At 44.4% G+C, this 17,557-nt stretch overlaps 1 protein-coding gene across 4 annotated transcripts in view; it reads left to right on the top strand.

Annotated features, from left to right (window-relative positions):
* The window catches only part of ADAMTS12 (ADAM metallopeptidase with thrombospondin type 1 motif 12), a 248,924-nt gene extending 233,998 nt beyond the window's left edge, over positions 1–14,926 (top strand). For all 4 annotated transcript variants that reach the window (XM_061615943.1, XM_061615952.1, XM_061615934.1 and 1 more), the window contains 4 exons: positions 3,166–3,318; positions 6,698–6,871; positions 8,916–9,069; positions 12,716–14,926. In XM_061615943.1, the coding sequence (XP_061471927.1) occupies positions 3,166–3,318; positions 6,698–6,871; positions 8,916–9,069; positions 12,716–12,882 (648 nt within the window). In that variant the 3' untranslated portion in view covers positions 12,883–14,926. The remainder of the gene's footprint in view (positions 1–3,165; positions 3,319–6,697; positions 6,872–8,915; positions 9,070–12,715) is intronic.
* Positions 14,927–17,557: the final 2,631 nt, after the last annotated feature.

Genomic DNA, 17,557 nt, shown 5'->3' with positions numbered 1-17,557 from the left:
TTAAATATTAGACAGTCGCAATCTCTGTTATCTTTTCAGCTCCTACTGAAGACCTTCCTCTTTCAACAAGCCTTTTAAGTAGAGACCTCATCCCAGTCTGCATCTGTGCTGGAATTGCTTTGTAAGATGTTTTTAAAGTTTTTTTAACAATGTTTTAAAGATGTTTTGTTTTAATATGTTTTTAATGATGTAAAAACATATTTCACACAATTCCACTTCAGATGCAGACTGGGATAAGGTCTCTGCTTAAAAGGCTGATGAAATGAGATGGATTTTCTACAAAAGTCTGATAGTCATGTCTCATGATCATGCATGAAAACTTGTTAATTGCACAATCCAGCTCCTAGATACCCCGGGCTGAGGGGCTGCTGGATGTGGCGTCACTGCATTGGAGGAGGAAGGGTGTTGGTGCCACCAGACTCCACCAGCAGAAGTTCCCCCCCCCCCGCCTGGAGCAGCCACAGTGCCGGCAGGGAACTCTGCCACCATCCGGGTGCAGCTGAGGCCCAGTCAAGACCAGCGCAAGTGCAGCCAGCAGAATGCTTGAAAGAGGGACATTCCAGGGGCATATTGAGGGCAGAACCAAAGGGAGAGGGCCTTGACACTACATCCTGAGCCCATTCAGGTCAGTTCTGTGGCCCTCTGTCCTGGCAGCTGACGCGCCAGGAAAAGGGATGGCTGAAGGAAACATGCATTTTGTTTCCTTCTGCTGTGCCCTGCCAGCACAGCCAGTGTCCTCCCCTCCAAGCGGCTTCTGAAGTGCGGTTGGATATAGCAGCCCCTTCTGCCCGCTCCATTTCTGCCGGCTCCACTCCTGCTGGCCTTCTCTGAATTGGATTGTTCTGTCTGCGTGTGAACTTTGGCCTGAGGAGATCTCCAGTGTAAAACCTCAGCTCAGCTGTGATGTCATTGACTTTCAACAAGCCACAGTCTCTCTCAGCCTTTCTTCTTTAATGTGGGGATAATAATACAGGCGTACCTCACCTGGCACCTGTAAGGTATACTGAATGTCTACGAATCGCTTTGAGCACTTAGGCAATGTGCTACATCTGTGTTGCATTGCACTTGTAGCAGTGAAGCCTCCAACACTGATTGGCTAAGCCGGTGTGATGCTGAAGGAACAAAGATTTCACAAGCAGGATGTACACAGTTCCGTTGTAGTGAGGTAAGGGGAAGTTGTCCATTGGGTGGGATTCAAACCTCGCACAGTAGCTGACATGTAAGGAGCCCACAAGCAGGGAGTGGGAGGAAGGAGGGAGATGGAGCAGGAAATGTGAAAAACCTAAAGGTAGAAGAAAGTAAAGAGACCAGTTGAACAGGTGACACTTTTAAAATATCTCCATTCCAGGAAAAGTAGTGTCAGACTGCAGCTAAAGGTGGTAAGGGCCCAGAAGCAGGGGAGTGGGATAGACTCTGAGGTCAGAAAGGCACTGCTGAAGCTAAGCAGTCCTGGGTCTTGGTCAGTGCTGGCAAGCGACTGGGAGACCACCTTGGGAACCCATTAAACACCACATTGAGTTTCATCATGGAACACTGGTGGCTGCCTTATGCCCAGTCAGACTTCTCCATCTAGCCCAGTATTGTCTATTGTGACAGGCCTCAGTTCCCAGGATCTTCGGCAGATCCTTTGGCCTACTACCTGATCCTTTTAACCAGAAATGTCAGGGGTTCAACCTGGGATCTTCCGCATGCAACGCATGTGCTCCACCACTGAGCTATAGCCCCTGCCCCACAAAAGGGAAGAAATAAGGGAATATTCATGTAGTGACTGTTTCGAACTAACCAGCCAATTGCGGGGGCTGCAGGTTTCTTGTTATGTATTTTGTGTGTGTGTAGCGTGTACCAGAAGTAGCCAGAGGGGGTGCTGCTGCAGAGATGACCACCTGGCAGTGGTGTCACTGCCACTTATCGGGATGACGTGGGGGTAGGGTGGGCACACCAGTGGATCCAATCCTGTATTCATGCCAGTGCACCTGCACAGTCTTGAACCTAGCCCCCCAACTCAGTCAGTGGCAGCGATATCACGAGCAGGAGGCTGGCATCACCCCACTCTGCTAGCCTAGCAGTGTAGCCCAGCTGCTCCTGGCATGTACCCTCTTCAAAACAGAGGTATGATCATCTACAGACAGGGATGGAAGGATCTGTCTATTTTGGTTCTCTCGGCGTGTCATTTTTCTAATCATAAATTCACAGTTCTGCAACAATTTGCAATTCCCCCCCAAAAAAATCCTCATGACAGTTTTTCAGCATTTTAGTGTGACTTTCTCCTAGTAGGCACATTTCTGTATGCAGCTTTAGCTAATGTAATGTAATTTTTGCAAGCAATTTCTTCTAATATAATACATTATTGTATCTTATTTTCACTTAATATATTCATTTTTATGCACATTTTTTCATATATACATTTTGGTAAACATTGGTTGGAGAACTGCCTCACAAAATTTGGATAAGTGTGAATTTCAACGGATGGCTCTGTTTCAGTTCTCTAACCGTTTTGGAAAGTGCCAATTTGACAGATTTGGCTCTAAATGTGAACTGAATTGAATTTCTGCCCCTTCCCTTTCTACAGAGCTGCTATGAATTGCTGCCCTTGTGAGAAAATTCTTTCCACTTGAAGCAAACCCAGAGCTACTCTAGTTTTTTCGCAGTGCCTTCTTAGTCTTCAGGGTCATTTGAAAGGCAGAAAGTGGGAAGGGAAATGGAATAATTACAAATGATATGATATGAAAGAGCTTCCAGATTTTAAAGAGTACTGGATAAGAAGTGATGTGTACATTTATGACATTATCTTCCTGAGCTGTCAGGATTTGGTGGAAAGAAAAGCCACTGATGGATTGGGTCTGCAGCAAAAGTGACCTTCACAGAGACTTTTACTTCTTAAATGTTACAAGGTTCACAAAAGATGGCAGCAGTTGTGTGTACAGAGCTACAGATGTTTCAGTCTGTTCCTAAGCTAAGACAGCATCAATTTTTTGTTAATTTCTGCCTACGTTAAGTATGATGCTTCAAAACCAACAGTAGAATAAATTAGCTTCTGCTTCCATTTATTCCCTGCTTTCGTGGACTGCAAATGAGGTGCTAAATTTGCATCTCAAGAGGCCATCTGAGCAATGTAATTAGGGACATCAAAACTCAAACGCCTTTTATTTCTGTTTTGTTTGACAGTGTTCCACCACGTGTGGCGTGGGGGCTTTTTGGAGAGCAGTGGAATGCAGCACCAAGAATGAATCTGACTGCCAGCACATTAAAAAACCGGATCCAGCAAGGAGGTGCTACCTCCGCCCATGTGTCCAGTGGAAAGCCGGAGACTGGAGCAAGGTAATGCCCCTTGGAGAATCTTTCCAATTTCCAGCTCTCATTTTTAAGAGATCTGCCTTTTAGGACCACATGAGGCTTCAGGGCAACTAAATCTCTGGCTCTGATTCAGAGAGGTGCATGCGAATCCAAAACTGCTGAAAAGGGCGTAGACTAGGTATATGGTGCTCTTTGCTAAATGCATTCCCAAAAACCAGTGAGTAATTTTATGTACGTCCATACTGTAACCTTACTTTACCCCAAACAAATCCCAACATTTCAGGACCAATTTGATTGATGCTTATATCATTTAGGAAGAAAGTGGGAAAGGGAAGTTAAATCAAAAAGGACTGTATGCCAGAATTATGAATCCAATTATGCAGCTAATTTTGATGCAGATGTCTTTCTGTAACAGCAACTCCAGTCATATTGGCTATTTTTGTTTTGTATTGTTAAAAAAAATTGGCTCTCTTTTCTTACAAGCTGAGAGGTTTAAAAAATTACCATTTTCTTGATTATCCAAATTGCAGCTGTTATTCCCGACAGCTATTCAAAGGTAGTATCAGTGGATAGCAACCCAACACTATTAAGTGTGGAAATGTAGCTTCTCTATGAAGGTACATCCTCACCCAGGATGAATTTTTTGGGAAGAATTGTAGAGTTTCCCATCCCCAGTCATTGGTTTAAACCTGAGGTTTTTGAGCCAGGCCTTTTCTTTTCTTTTGTAGTTTTGCAATAGTGGGGGCAAGACAAAAATGATCCCTGAAGATAGTGGGGGAGGGAGATACTGCCCAAACTTTTTTTTTTGCCGGGGGGTGGTTACCTTCTATATGAGATGGCACAAGGTAAGTTTCTTCTCTGTTATTTGGGGGGGGGAAGTAAATCCAACTTTACTACCATTTCAAGCTGTGGAGGGACTTCCTATCCAGCCCAGTGGTGTCCATCTTCATTTTTAACAGATTCCCAATGGGAATGCTGCCATGTCATGATGTAGCGCCATTGCCAGGGAAGCCATATTTTTTCTGTACAATGCCACTGGTAACAATGCTACATCATGACAGGGCAGCATTCTAGTTTTTCTTTAAAAATAAAGACAGATGCCACCAGGCTGCCTGGGCAGCCCACCATAGTTTGAAGCAGCAGAAAAGTTGGGGTATACCTTTATGGGAGGGTCTAAAATGGAGAGAAGTAACTTGTCTGAAATATATCTCACACACACACACACAATTAGTGGTGGTGACAGGGGGAATAGACTCTTAGAATTAAGGGACAGGATGTCTTTAGGGGGATAATCAGTCCAGGAATTTGTTTTCAGTTCCATGAGCTGAGAGGCCTGTCACACAAAAATCCACTCTTGGAGCCTGTTTGTTGCTGCTGCTGTTAAACAATTGGGAGTCAGAAGCCATGCTGATCTTCCGCAGATTGCTTGGAGGCCTACCAGTAGATAGACCAGATTGCTTGGACCAGTAGATTGCCTTCTGCTCACCCCAACATTATAACCTATGTAGTGGACACCATTTTATGATCCTGGTTTTTTATATATATTTGCACTTTTAATTATTGCTAAAATGTTTTCCTTATATATAGAGAGAGAGAGAGACAGAGAGAGGGAGAGCGAGCACTGTATGTCAAGTCTATATCTCTACTAGATTAGAAATTGTTTGCAAATATGAAATTATTTTTAATTGTTGTTACATATTGAATTGTTTTTAATTGTTTTATTGTTGATGTTTTTACTGTGAAATTACTTTGAGATATTTTATGGTAAGCAATTCATAAACAGAATCAACTAAATAAACAAAAACACCATCATATTATAGCATTATTGTAAATAGAATGATAGCAATAAAAGATCAATGTAGCATATGCTCTGCACACACATATTATATATTGCTATGTGTAATCACATGAAGGACTGCCAGTCCCACAGAGACTATAGTGTGATGGCAGGTGTGGGGAACCTTTGGCCATCCAGATGTTGCTGAACTATAACTCACATTGTTCCTGGCCCATTGATGGGAGTTGTAGTTCAGCAACATGGGGGGGGGCAAAGGTTTGCCACACCTTCACTACTGTGCCATAGCATTATACCTCTCTTCTATTTTTATTTTTTAAAATATAGCCAGAAGACTGTGTTAATGATAATTAAAAGATTGATTTTTTAAAAATGACCCAGGGTCATAGAATGGTACCTGATCCCAAAGACTATAGTGAATGTGTGCTAAGCTTCAGGTGGTTGCATGAGCAGCAGCTATGCCATGCTCACTGATGTGGACAGAATGTAGCAGGTTATGCACACAGAGAAAGCATGATATGATAGGTTGGAAAATTAGGGTAGAGACACACTTACTGTTGTGCTGGTTCCAGTCCATCTCCACTTCACTTTTCTGAAAACAAGGGCACATGACGCTAGTCAACCTATGCCCATTTTTACTCTAAAACCTGGTTGGATCAGCTCAAGTGCGGGATTTTAAAAATTCAGCTCAGGCAGGATTTGCAACTGATTGGTAGATCAATCCGTTTGTTTTCCAGGTGTGGCCAACGCAAACGCTTTACTTCAGGCTCAGGCAGAGACAGTGATTGGCCCAACACTGCTATGGGTGGTCCTGAAAAGTCTGAAGTCAGCAGAGGGGAAGAGAGGTGTGGCCAGCAGAGGGCAGAGTCGCTTCAAAATGCAGCCAGAAAAATCATTCTGGTTGCTTTTGAAGTGACTAGTGTGCCCACAGCTTCATTTGCAGATCTGATTATAGCTTACAGTGGAAGAGCAATGATTAGATATTCCTAGAAGCCACCTCTCTGGAAACAGCCTGTGACATGGTGACTGGCCCAAGGTCACTTGGGGAATTTCATGCAACTTCATGTCAAGCAGGGATTTGATCATAGGTTTCCCGGCAAGTTCAGCACTCTGTCCACTACACCCAACTAGCTGTGTTGTAGGGATGCCAGTGAATTCTGGGAGACGCAGAAATCGCTCATGTTTGCTTATGTATCCCATGTTTGGAACAGAAATCAATCCAGTGAATACAGTTGGCAATTCACTTGTTGTTGCTTTCAGTCCGCAAAAAATATGGAATTGATGATATGTAATTTATTGCTTTCTCCCCATTTGTATTGTTTTCTTTGCATTGAATGGTGTGGGGTAATAATAACATAATAATAATGTAATTAAGTAATTAAACTGTAAAATTCTGCCAGAGCAGACAGCGAGATGAATAATGTAGCTTTTTTCAGAAGCCAAACTGCAACGGAACAGGAACAGCGCTGTTTGCGATGAACATGGGTTAGAATGGAAATCAGTTCCTTTTTACTTCCCTGCTTTCTTGTGATGTTGAACACAGATTCCTGTCAGGGCTCTCTGAAACTACAGGAGCCATCTCCTCCTTCCTGTTTTTTCTCTGTGCAGTGTTCCTCCAGCTGTGGAGGTGGTTTCAAGACCCGCGATGTCCATTGCCTCAATGTTGGTGACAACAGGATGCTGAGGCCATTTCATTGCCAGTTAGCAGAACGCAAGCCACTGCTGAATGTCAGCTGTAACAGAGAGCCCTGCTTGGGGTGGCGTGCAGAGCCCTGGAATGAGGTATATTGTCTCTACGGCAAGCTATTAGACTGGGTGATTAACTGCCAGTTACAGGCACAACTGTGACGTGACCTTATGTGCATTTAATCTCAAAGGAAGGACCACAGCTATTACCAAATCAAGCTCTTCAGTTCCTCTTGGGGATGCCAGTACATTTTTTACGTATAACTGTTTCAGCTGCACGTACCCTTTGGATCTTCTATAGCAGCTTTCCAACCTGGTGTCCTCCAAGTGTTTTGGCCTACAACTCCCAGCAGCTCCAGTCTGCATGGCACCACTGGTATCACCACCACATTTTTAAAATACCATGTTTGTGAGAATCAGAGAAAGATGGGAGAAAGAAAAAAAGCTAACCAGAGTTGGGGGGATGACCAAATGCAGGAGTTGTTGTATCTGGTGCAGCTTCACACCTTTGCCTGACAAGCTACACTTGCCAAAATTCTCACTCTTGTACAACGTTTGAGGTTCAGGAAACTTATACATCTATCTGGTCACCCCTGCTCTTACAAACAATGGCATAATTGAAAGGCCATCCCATTATAGGTTAGGGCTATGGCAGGATCCTGGGTCTGAAAGAGTTTAAGGCTACTGCCCTATTTCAGCATTCAGCCTCACACAGATATAATTGCATGGCATCAGAGTGGGGCTACACACCATTAACCACTCGCCCCTGTGTGCAGGGCCGGCGCTAAAGGGTGGCTAGGTCAGGCCCTGGCCGAAGGCCTCTGGGGCCACAGGGGTCCCTCTATAGGGTGGGGGAGGAGTAATGCTCCTCTTCCATGATCCATGGCAGATTGCAGGGAGAGACCTTCCCAGCCGCCCACCTGTTCGCTGGCTCCACCTACCTGTCTCTCCTGTCTTTTGCAGCTGCGCAGGCTGCGCGTGCAGGGCTGCCATTAACCAAGATGGTGGCTGAGGTTTCCCTAAGGTGCTGATACCCCTGCTGCCATCTTGGTTGGTGGCAGAGATACGCGTACAGCCGCAAAAGACAGGAGAGACAGGTAGGAGTGCAAGACAGTGTAGATGGTTATTTCCCCTCATTTTCCCTACCTAGGAGGTAGGTTAGGCTGAGAGAGAGTGACTGGCCCAAGGTCATCCTGTGAACTTTACTGGGGATTTGAACCCTGGCCTCCCAGGTCCTCGTCCAACACTCTAGTCACGCCGGCTGTCTTCTTGGGCTGAGCCCAAGCATCAAAGCAAGTCCCAAAATTTAGCTCCAGTGAGCCCAGGTTCAAATGAAGTACTTCTTAAAACATCCAGTGCTGAGACTTGCTCTGTTTGTTGTACCCATTAACCATGCTGTTTTACCTCTTTGATTTAGATTTTAGAACTTTGTTTAAAACTATCTTCTTTTTGGCTGCCAAAGCAAATGGTGGGTGCAGCCCATGGGGGAGGTACCTGTGGGTTAAGACAGCCGGAAGCCAGAAAGAAGGGTGGGCTACTGACCTAAACATTGGGCTCCTCAGAATGGTTAGACACAAGGCCAAGGAGGAAACCTTCTGTCTGTGCCATGCCAGAGGATGTTACTCAGCTCCAACTCAGCCCCAAGCCTTGGTCAGGTCAAGAGACATTAGCAGAAATGCAATCTATGATGCTCTTACCACTAGAAACTAAGCAAATAATATAGCAAATCATGCCCTGCTTGATTGGACTCTTGTGGCTCTCAGGCACCTCTGTCTGCTAGGAAACTGACCAAGCATGGCAGTCCTTGTGCTCTTCTGAAATCAGTGTTGTATTTAAGAGCTTGCTTAGTCACCATAGGTGACAATGAATTCTATGCAGGTGAGTGAGTGGACTGATGTAGGAAGGATTTATTTTGATTTTTATCTGCAAAAATTTCTATCCCACCAACATTAAGAAAAAATATCACAGTGGTAGACTTGGCTTTTGGTTTCCCTCCTCCAGAAACCAACACAGAAATGCAGGCTTCCAGCCTCTTAGCAGGCTAGTATGTTGTTGTTTTTTGCACACTAATAACTCCTGTGGGCTTATTTACAAGGCTGTCTTATACTATGTCTCCATTGCCATTCAATATGTCTTCCAGTGTTCTGTTTCATGTGGAGGAGGCATTCAGCAAAGGGCAGTGCAGTGCATCAGTGTGGAGGATCACACAGCTAAGGACGAGGGCATGTGCGAGATTGAGTCCAAGCCTCCCGGCTCTCAAAAATGCAACCTACAAGAGTGTGTGGGAAGCACAGGTGGGTGTAGCTCAACAGCAACCAGTACAAAGGAGCAGTTTTTTTCAGAAGTCAATATGGAGAATTCTGCACAGCAGACCGCTTCACTGGAGATGCTCGGGCATTGCTCTTTTAGCTGACAAATATCTCAAGAACTGTATCTTAAGACCCAGGGCTACATCACTGAACAATGGCTAGACATACATCAACTCTATATCAGTTTCACTTCCCAAAGCAGGTTCAGGAAAACACAGAAGGCCTGTCCCCCTTGTCTCCAGACCGAAACTGATTTGAAATTTAAATGAATGAATGAATGAATCTTTATTTTTAAATGCCTGCAATCTTTTTATCATGGCACTGACACAGGCCTTAAGGTCATAATACAGGCCAATAAGGAATAATAATGAGATCTACAGAATGGTGGTGTAATAGAAATCACTGTTCTCCTCTGGGTTATTGTCTCTCGAGACAGCTGGTAAGTGCTGCAAGGACTGGGACCCCCTGCCTGACCCTGACTCCAGAGAGGCTGTAGTCAATCTTCCAGCCTCTTGCATCAGCGCCTGGCTGGGTGAGGGAGCATAAAAGCCCATCTGCCCTTGGGTGGTGGGTCTGCCACCTTCGGGGTTGCCACCAAAGGGGATCGCCTCTTGGGGATCCCCTTAGGGAGTCCCAAGGGCGAGAGCACTACCCCCTTCTTTAAAAAAAAAAAAACAATCTAGAGGAAATTGGTAATGGGGAGGGTGTATGGCACATATGTAGTTCCTTCGCAGGGTGAGAGCCTGTGCAGTGAACTGAATGATAGGAGAAAGTCTATATGAAGCCCTTGGGATTTGGGGCGAGGTGTCAGCAGTACACTGATGATACCTTGTTCTGTTTCTCCATAACATCTGAATTGAGAGAAGTCATGCAAGCCCTGGACCGCTGCCTGAACTTGGTGATGGGCTGGATGAGGGCCAGTAAACTGAGTCTGAATCCTAGCAAGACAGAGACACTGTGGGTTGGTGGTTCCCAAGTTCGGATAATTGGTCAGTTCTCTGCTTTGAATGGGGTCATACTCCCTCTGAAAGAGCAGGTCTGTAGGCTGGGGGTGCTCCTGGATCCATCTTTGTCACTAGAGGCCCAGGTGACCTCAGTGGCTAGGAGTGCCTTTTACCAGCTTCAGCTGGTAAGGCAGCTGCAGCCGTTTCTGGACTGAGATAGCCTGACTACTGTTGTCCATGTATTGGTCACCTCCAGGCTGGATTACTGTCTGTCTATGTGGGGCTACCCTTGAGGTTGGTCCAGAAGCTGCAGCTGGTGCAAAATGCAGCAGCGAGACTGCTCACTGGGGCAGGGTATCATGTCACCTCACTGCTGAAAGAATTGCACTGGCTACTTTTTAGCTACTGGGCCAAGGGCAAAGTTCTAGTTTTGGTGTACAAAGCCCTGTACAGCTTCAAACCAGGATACCTGAAAGACCGTCTTATCCCTTATATACCCAGTCGATCACTGCGCTCTGCAGGTGAGGGCTTCCTGCAGATACCATCTTATTAGAAGATCCTTTCCACACAACATAGGAAACGGACCTTTAGTGTAGTGGCACCTACCCTGTGCAATTCCCTCCCCTTAAATATTAGATAGGTGCCATCTGTGTTATCTTTTCGGTGCCTACTAAAGACCTTCCTCTTTCAACAAGCCTTTTAAGTTGAGACCTTATCTCAGTCTGCATCTATGTTGGAATTGCTTTTTAATATATTTTTAAACCTTTAAAAAAAAAACTACCCAGAATGTTTTTAACCTTTTTTTAAAGATGTTTTAAAGCTTTTTTTAAAGGAATGTTTGTAAAGATGTTTTGTTTTAATTTTAAAGTATTTTAAAGTCTGTTTTTATGATGAAGGAGGAAGTCGAATCTCCGGTAAAAGGGGTCGAGGTCCACTCAGCGTTCCATCCATCCGTGGTCGGTAAAATGAGTTCCCGGCATATGCTGGGGGGTAAAGAAAGGCGGGGGACGGAACTGGCAATCCCACCCCATATATATGGTCTGCCTAGTAAATGTCGCAAGACATCACCCTAAGAGTCGGAAACGACTCACACTATAAGTGCGGGGACATCTTTACCTTTTTTAAAAAGCGTTTTTAGTGCTTTTGTTTGCCGCCCTGGGCTCCTACTGGGAGAAAGAGCAGGATATAAATCTGATTGATTGATTTATATTACTGTAACTTGAAAGAGGCTCCTAAATCTGGCTATTAAGAGTCTGGAACAATATAGACATGATTAGACTAAGAAACATAATCACTGCAATCATGAATAAAAGCAAGACTCTTCAAATGTATGGCTTCCTGGATTAATAACTTGAAGCATAAATCAAATACATATTGGCTGAGTGTGGCTGTTATCTATCTACCCATGCATGGCTGTGAATCTTCTATCTTCTATCCACATTCTGATACAACTAGGCAGACAGAAATACCATTTTTACAGCGGAATAGCTGTAGCCCAATGGTGGAGGCAGCACATGCTTCAGATGCAGAAGATTCCAGGTTCAATCTCTGGTTTCTCCTGGTAGGGCTGGAAAAGGGTTCTGTCTGAAACTCTGAAGATACTTCCAGTCAGTTTAGGCAATACACAGAGGCAGATGTGGACTAAGACGGCTTCTTAGAGCTGGACCAGAGCAAAATGTGTAGAGGGGAAGAAGGAAAGAAAATTGTGTAATTGCTTTCTACAAAACAGTAATTTTTGTAAATTGTATTGCTTTTATTGATGTACTTTTATACTTGTGTTTATTTTTCTTTGTAAGCCGCCTTGAGGGCCTTTGGCCAAAAAGCGGGGTATAAAGAAATTTAACAACAACAACAACAACAACAAGCAGATAACAGGCATTTGGAATGCATGAATGCTCAGATGATTATGCATATTTATTTAACTGTACTTTTAGATGTGTGGTTTACACATAAGTCCATATGTTTGTCTCTCATTTTTCTGCATCTCATAAAGTAGGCTTCGCCAAGCTGCTGCCCTCCAGATGTTTTGGATTACAATGCCCATCAGCCCCAGCCAGCATGTACTACCATATCACATGAGAGAGAGTTCACCAAGTGTGGGGTCACCACTATGAAGGCTCTGTTTCTCATGCCTGTCAATGTAATAGGTCTTACAGGCAAGCCCACGAGCAAAGTCTCTGAGGCAAATCTCAAAGCACAGGCAGCTTCATATAGGTGAACACAGTCCTTTGGAGAACCTTGTCCCAAACTTTTAGGGCTTTAAAGGTCCATACCAGCATTTTAAACTGGGCCCTAATTCAGCCAGTCAACACATTTTTTTGCAATTAATTGATATAAATATTTTCATTTAATATAAATATTTTTAATTAAGTCACCTTTTAGGGCAAATGCACTCACAAGACAGTTTCTATATAATATTAAAATACACTCATGCTTTGTACATGTTCAGATTATATGTGTGCATGCGTGTGCATGTTAAAATATACTGTGTTATGTGTGTGTTAAACAGGAGTGCAAAAAGAGCAATCTTCATGTGATCATCTGCATGACTGCATCAAAGGTGCTTTCTGTGTTTAGTTTTAATGCTGCCAGTTTCTTCCCTTCTGCCTCTCTCTGATGTCCTACAGTCTTACCCCAAACCCAGTAGGCACCAGAAGCTGCTAACAACGTATGTCTCTTCACGACAGGTTTGCCTTGCATCAAGGACAGGCTGACAGTAAACTTCTGTGAGAGAGTGAGAGATGTCGGCAAATGTTCTGTGCCATCAGTGCAGAATCAATGCTGCGCCACGTGCAACAGACCCTGGGCTGTTAACAAAACGGGACCTGGGAAACGATCAAGCTGGAAACCATAATGTGGCTGAGAGCCAGGATTGCTCAATCAGAATTCAAAACTGAAGAATGCTAAAAGAAGGGGTAGGGATCCTGTAGCCCTCCAGATGATGTTGAACATCTCCCCCAGCCAGCATGGCCAAAGGTCAGGAATGATGAAAGTTGTAGTCGCAATGCTAATTTCCCAGCAGAGGTGTTACTGCAGCTTCCCAAGATGGAGAGGGGCGAGGTGGCAGAGAGCTCAGGTAAGCTACAGTAACGCTGCTGCTGGGAAGCTCTACCACCAGCTGCTTCTGTTGGAAGGGCAACAGGTTCCCCACCCTTGCTATGGATCTCTACTGCCACTCCCACCCCACTGTCTATGGAAGTATGGTAGTGGCTTTAAACTTTTCCACATCCACGGTAGCCTGTACCCTTACCCCAAATTTGCAACATTGGATTCACTTAATGCATTCTTTGTTCTACATTATATACTTTTAACCTATACTATTTCTTTCCCTCCCTCTCCTTTTTCCTCCTCTCTTTTAAAAAAATATGGTTTTGGTGCCATGTCTCCAATCCATCTAAGGTCAGATTGTGTGCACTCCAATAACTTGTTCTGGAGACAACACCAATGAATATCTGCATATAGAAGTAGGCTTCTATGCATGCAGTTCATTCAAATACAGAGACACATCTAGATCTGTATTAAACTGCTCCTCCAGACTCCATTGAACTGGTTGGATATATCTTGGACAAAGATGGAAATACCTATCAACATGTAGAATCATTGATTTGTTACACATGACTGGTTATGAGCAGCTGAAGGCACCTACAGCTGACCTGTTTATTGAGCATGCATCCTGATTTGATGGCAGGGAGATTAGACATTGTTCGCTACTTAATGAGCATTATACAGCCATGAGAGTTCTTCCAAGCTACACAGCAAGTGGATTGGACTGTGAAAGACCAACCCAAATGGTGTTTGCATTTTGACCAATTTGTAGGGCAGTGCAATATCTCAGAGAGGAGGTCAGGTCTCCTGCTCCCCTGGTGCATTCACTATAGCTGCCCAATTTCCCTGCATTTTAAAGTTTGATAGACATATCTGTGGGCTATAGGTACATTCTTAAACCGCAAGGTTTTTTGCCTATTAGTGAATCTATTCTGATTTTTTTTTGCAGGGAGGGTAGATGACAGTTGTATCAAAGCAAGTGTTATCCCACATTTTCCAGTGCATTTTTCTGTCGCTTTCCTTATTGCAAAAAGTTCAGTCTTCTGGAGAAGCAAGCTTGTTGCACAAGACCTCCCAGTCAACTGTAATTGTGTAATCTGAATTTGCCAGTATGTGATTGAATCTCACCTGAAAATAGCAATAGTCTGGATGCAACATGAGATTCTAAAGTGTTGTCATGATAATTCTGCTCACAATACACCTCTGAACCCAATTATTTCCTACTTGCTAATCCTGCAAGTTCCATGTGAGCCTCAAATGAAAAACTGAAAAATAAACATATATTTTTTTAAAAAACCCACCCTAACTAGAGGTCATTGGAAATCCTGTAAGTCAAGTGGGGAACGTCTGGCCTGTGGGCCATCACGGCCCTTCAATGGGTTGCATTTGGCCCCCAAGGCCATTTTCCCCAAACCAAGTCCACCCACCCACAGATGGCATGCTGCCCATCTGCCAGTTTTGGCCCAGGAAGCAGATTCTGCTAAGGATCTGGCTTGTGGAGCCAAAAAGGTTCCCCACCCCTATTGTATGCGGAGAGTAGTAAAGATTGTCATGTGCTTGTACAACAACTTAATCGACACACATATCTCTAAGGCAGATATGGGAAACTTTTAGCCTTCCAGATGCTGCTGAACTGCAACTCCCAGCAGCACCAGCAAGCATAACAAATGGCCAGGAAAGATGGGAGGAGTTCAGCAACTTATGGAGGTCCGAAGATTCCCCACACCTGCTGTAAGGGAATTTAGCAGTTTTTATGTTTATTTTTAAATATGGTGCTATTATACCACGGTGCTAAAACTTGCATGGTGCCTAAAAACTATGTACAGTATGCAGATGTATTTCTAATCTACACCTGCTCTGAAATTATACTTTGGCAAGGTGTTGCTGTGCAATGCCCATCGCACTGCTTTTTCAGGTGTTATATGATGTATTTTTCTAAAGCTGCTTCAGTTTGTAAAATACAGAATATTTTGTAAGCCCTCATGAGAATAAAAAAAATTATATATATATATATATATATATATCTGTTTCTTTGATGCTGGAAAGAGCTATAATTGGATTTCTGCATGAAAGGACATTTTTGTATGTGGCCGAGGTCTGATCTGCATGAACAAGCAGCTGCTGGATGGCCACTTACAACGACACCACTCCGTGAAGGCTGCCGGATGCAGACAGTCCCCAGGATCGCAGCCAATCAGATAGTAGAGCTGCATGCGTATCTGAGCCTGAATTGGATAGATGATGGCTGCGTACATGCTATACATTTAAAGTACTCTGCTTCCCCTAAAGAATCCTGGGAACTATAGTTTACCTCTCACAGAGCTACAGTCCCCAGCCCCCTTAACAAACTACAGTTCCCGGGATTCTTTGGGGAAAGTGATCCCTGCTGTGTACCAAAGCTATCCAGTAAGGTGGTGTGTAAATGTGCATAATAACACTTAGCATTTGTATAGTGCTGTCATGTGTTCAAACCACTTCACATGCATTATCTAGCTGCCATCCATACAGCCACCCTACAAGGTAAGATTGTATTCTTTTCATAAAGAGAGGGTCACATGCAGCCATAAGAAAAATACCACGGGGGGGGGAGAAGACATCTGTATAGAATACCTTTCCCAACTAGTGGGCCACCAGATGTTGTTGGACCACAACTCCCATCAGCCTCAGCCAGCATTGCCAATGGTCAGGAAAGATGGAAACTGTGATCCAACAACAGCTGGTGGCCCCTAGTTGGGAAACGCTGGCTACAGATGGATATGGTTACCTTAAAGAGGAAACTCTTTATCAAGGAGAAATTTATCTTAAAAATACAAAATGATACACTCTAAAAAGACAAGCAGCCGCTATAATAAACTACATTAAACAAACAATACAGTATCGAGTCATAGAATACACACATTGCAATCCAATGGTCTCTGGGAGGGCGACCAAAGGACGGGTTGGATCTATTCTTCCGATGTTAGAGAGGAAGATCCAATGTCTGAGCCCCCCTCTCCAATGGCACTAGCTCCTTCAATGCCCTGGTCTAATTGACACTGGGGCTTAAATGTTGGAAGGTTCCAAGAAGGGGGTGTTTCAAGGGGCATGCCAGGAAGCAGCTGGAATCTGAAGGATTCTTAAGCTTTCCAGTTCTCTGCCATGTCCCCAAACCAGGGGACATGTTTAGGCATGTTTCTCCAGATATTGTGGACTACAACTCCCAACAGCCCCATCTGGCATGGCCAATGGTCAGGGATGATGGGAGGCATAGTCCACAATATCTGGAGGGCACTACTTTGGCTACCCATGGCTTGAAGGATGACAACATTGCGATGAGCCATATCCACCTGGGCAGCTGTCTGTTTTATCTTCAGTATTACCATCTCCCATAACTGCAGATGGGGAAATGAGGCTGAGAGAGAGAAGAGAGAGAGAGAGTGGCTTGCCTGGGGCCACCTAGTGAATTCATGGCAGAGGTGACATCTGAACCAAGGACTTCCTGATTCATTGCTCAGATTCATTGCTACACTACACCAGCCTCCACAGAAAAAAAAGAGCAAATGGAAGGATTTTTCCAAGCATTCAAATTACAGGAGGTCAAAGGGAAACTACCTCTCCACCCCTTACATTGTGTGATGGCCTATAGAAAGCTACCGTGTGTGAGAGAGCATGATTTAGCTAAAACTGGAGAGAGTCAAGGGGAAGGGCTGTGGATTTCATCAAGGGCCCCTGCACCTTTCCCACATAATTTCAGCACTGTGGGGCATGCTTCTCTTCGCCGTCTTTTTTTTTTTGTCCCTAGCTACAGATTGATATGTTATTGTGACCCCCCCTTGAGGTAAGCTGTTCTCTTTGCTTTCTTTTGGACATTTTCTGCATGTTTGCAAGCTTGTTTGGTGCTTTACTATTATTTTTTTAAGGTTTCCCCTCCATCCTTTTACACAATTTGGCATTTGTTCCAATATATGATAGGGAGATAGCTTTGTGACTGGCACAAGGGCCAGCCAATCAGCACTCCGCACCGCCTTGACCTGTGAAGGGCAGAAGTTGTTTCATTCATAGCACAAGGGCCAGCCAACTGGTGATGTGAAAATCCATCTTCTGCTCGGATGGGAAAAACTGGGCCCAGTCTTGGGGAGAAAGCTTTGCATTTGTCAGAAATGCAGCGAGTGTGCTTCCACAATGAAACACACTGCTGAAAGTATGAGTGTCTGGGGACACACCCTAAGTTAATGGCTATGCTAAGGTTTGAAGCAACGTCTCCATCTAACACCCAGGGGTGGGGAACCTCAGGCCTTGGGGCAAAATGTGGCCCTCTGACCCTTGCTGTCTGGCCCTTGGTATCTCCCGAGTTCATGCCTCTTCTCACCAGCCCAAGTGCTTTCCTTGGTTGAAATACCTTCTTGAACTGTGGTAATGCCTCTTGGACGAAACATGGAGAGGTGTGTGTAGAAGCTTTTGACTTCTGTGTGGCTAGTATGGTGTGGCATTTTCCATGCAAATGT

The sequence above is a fragment of the Rhineura floridana genome, chromosome 1 (assembly GCF_030035675.1).
Source record: "Rhineura floridana isolate rRhiFlo1 chromosome 1, rRhiFlo1.hap2, whole genome shotgun sequence".
In the NCBI taxonomy this organism is placed as follows: domain Eukaryota; kingdom Metazoa; phylum Chordata; class Lepidosauria; order Squamata; family Rhineuridae; genus Rhineura; species Rhineura floridana.
Note: the sequence above shows the minus strand (reverse complement) of the source record. Positions and strands in the feature narration are given on the sequence as shown.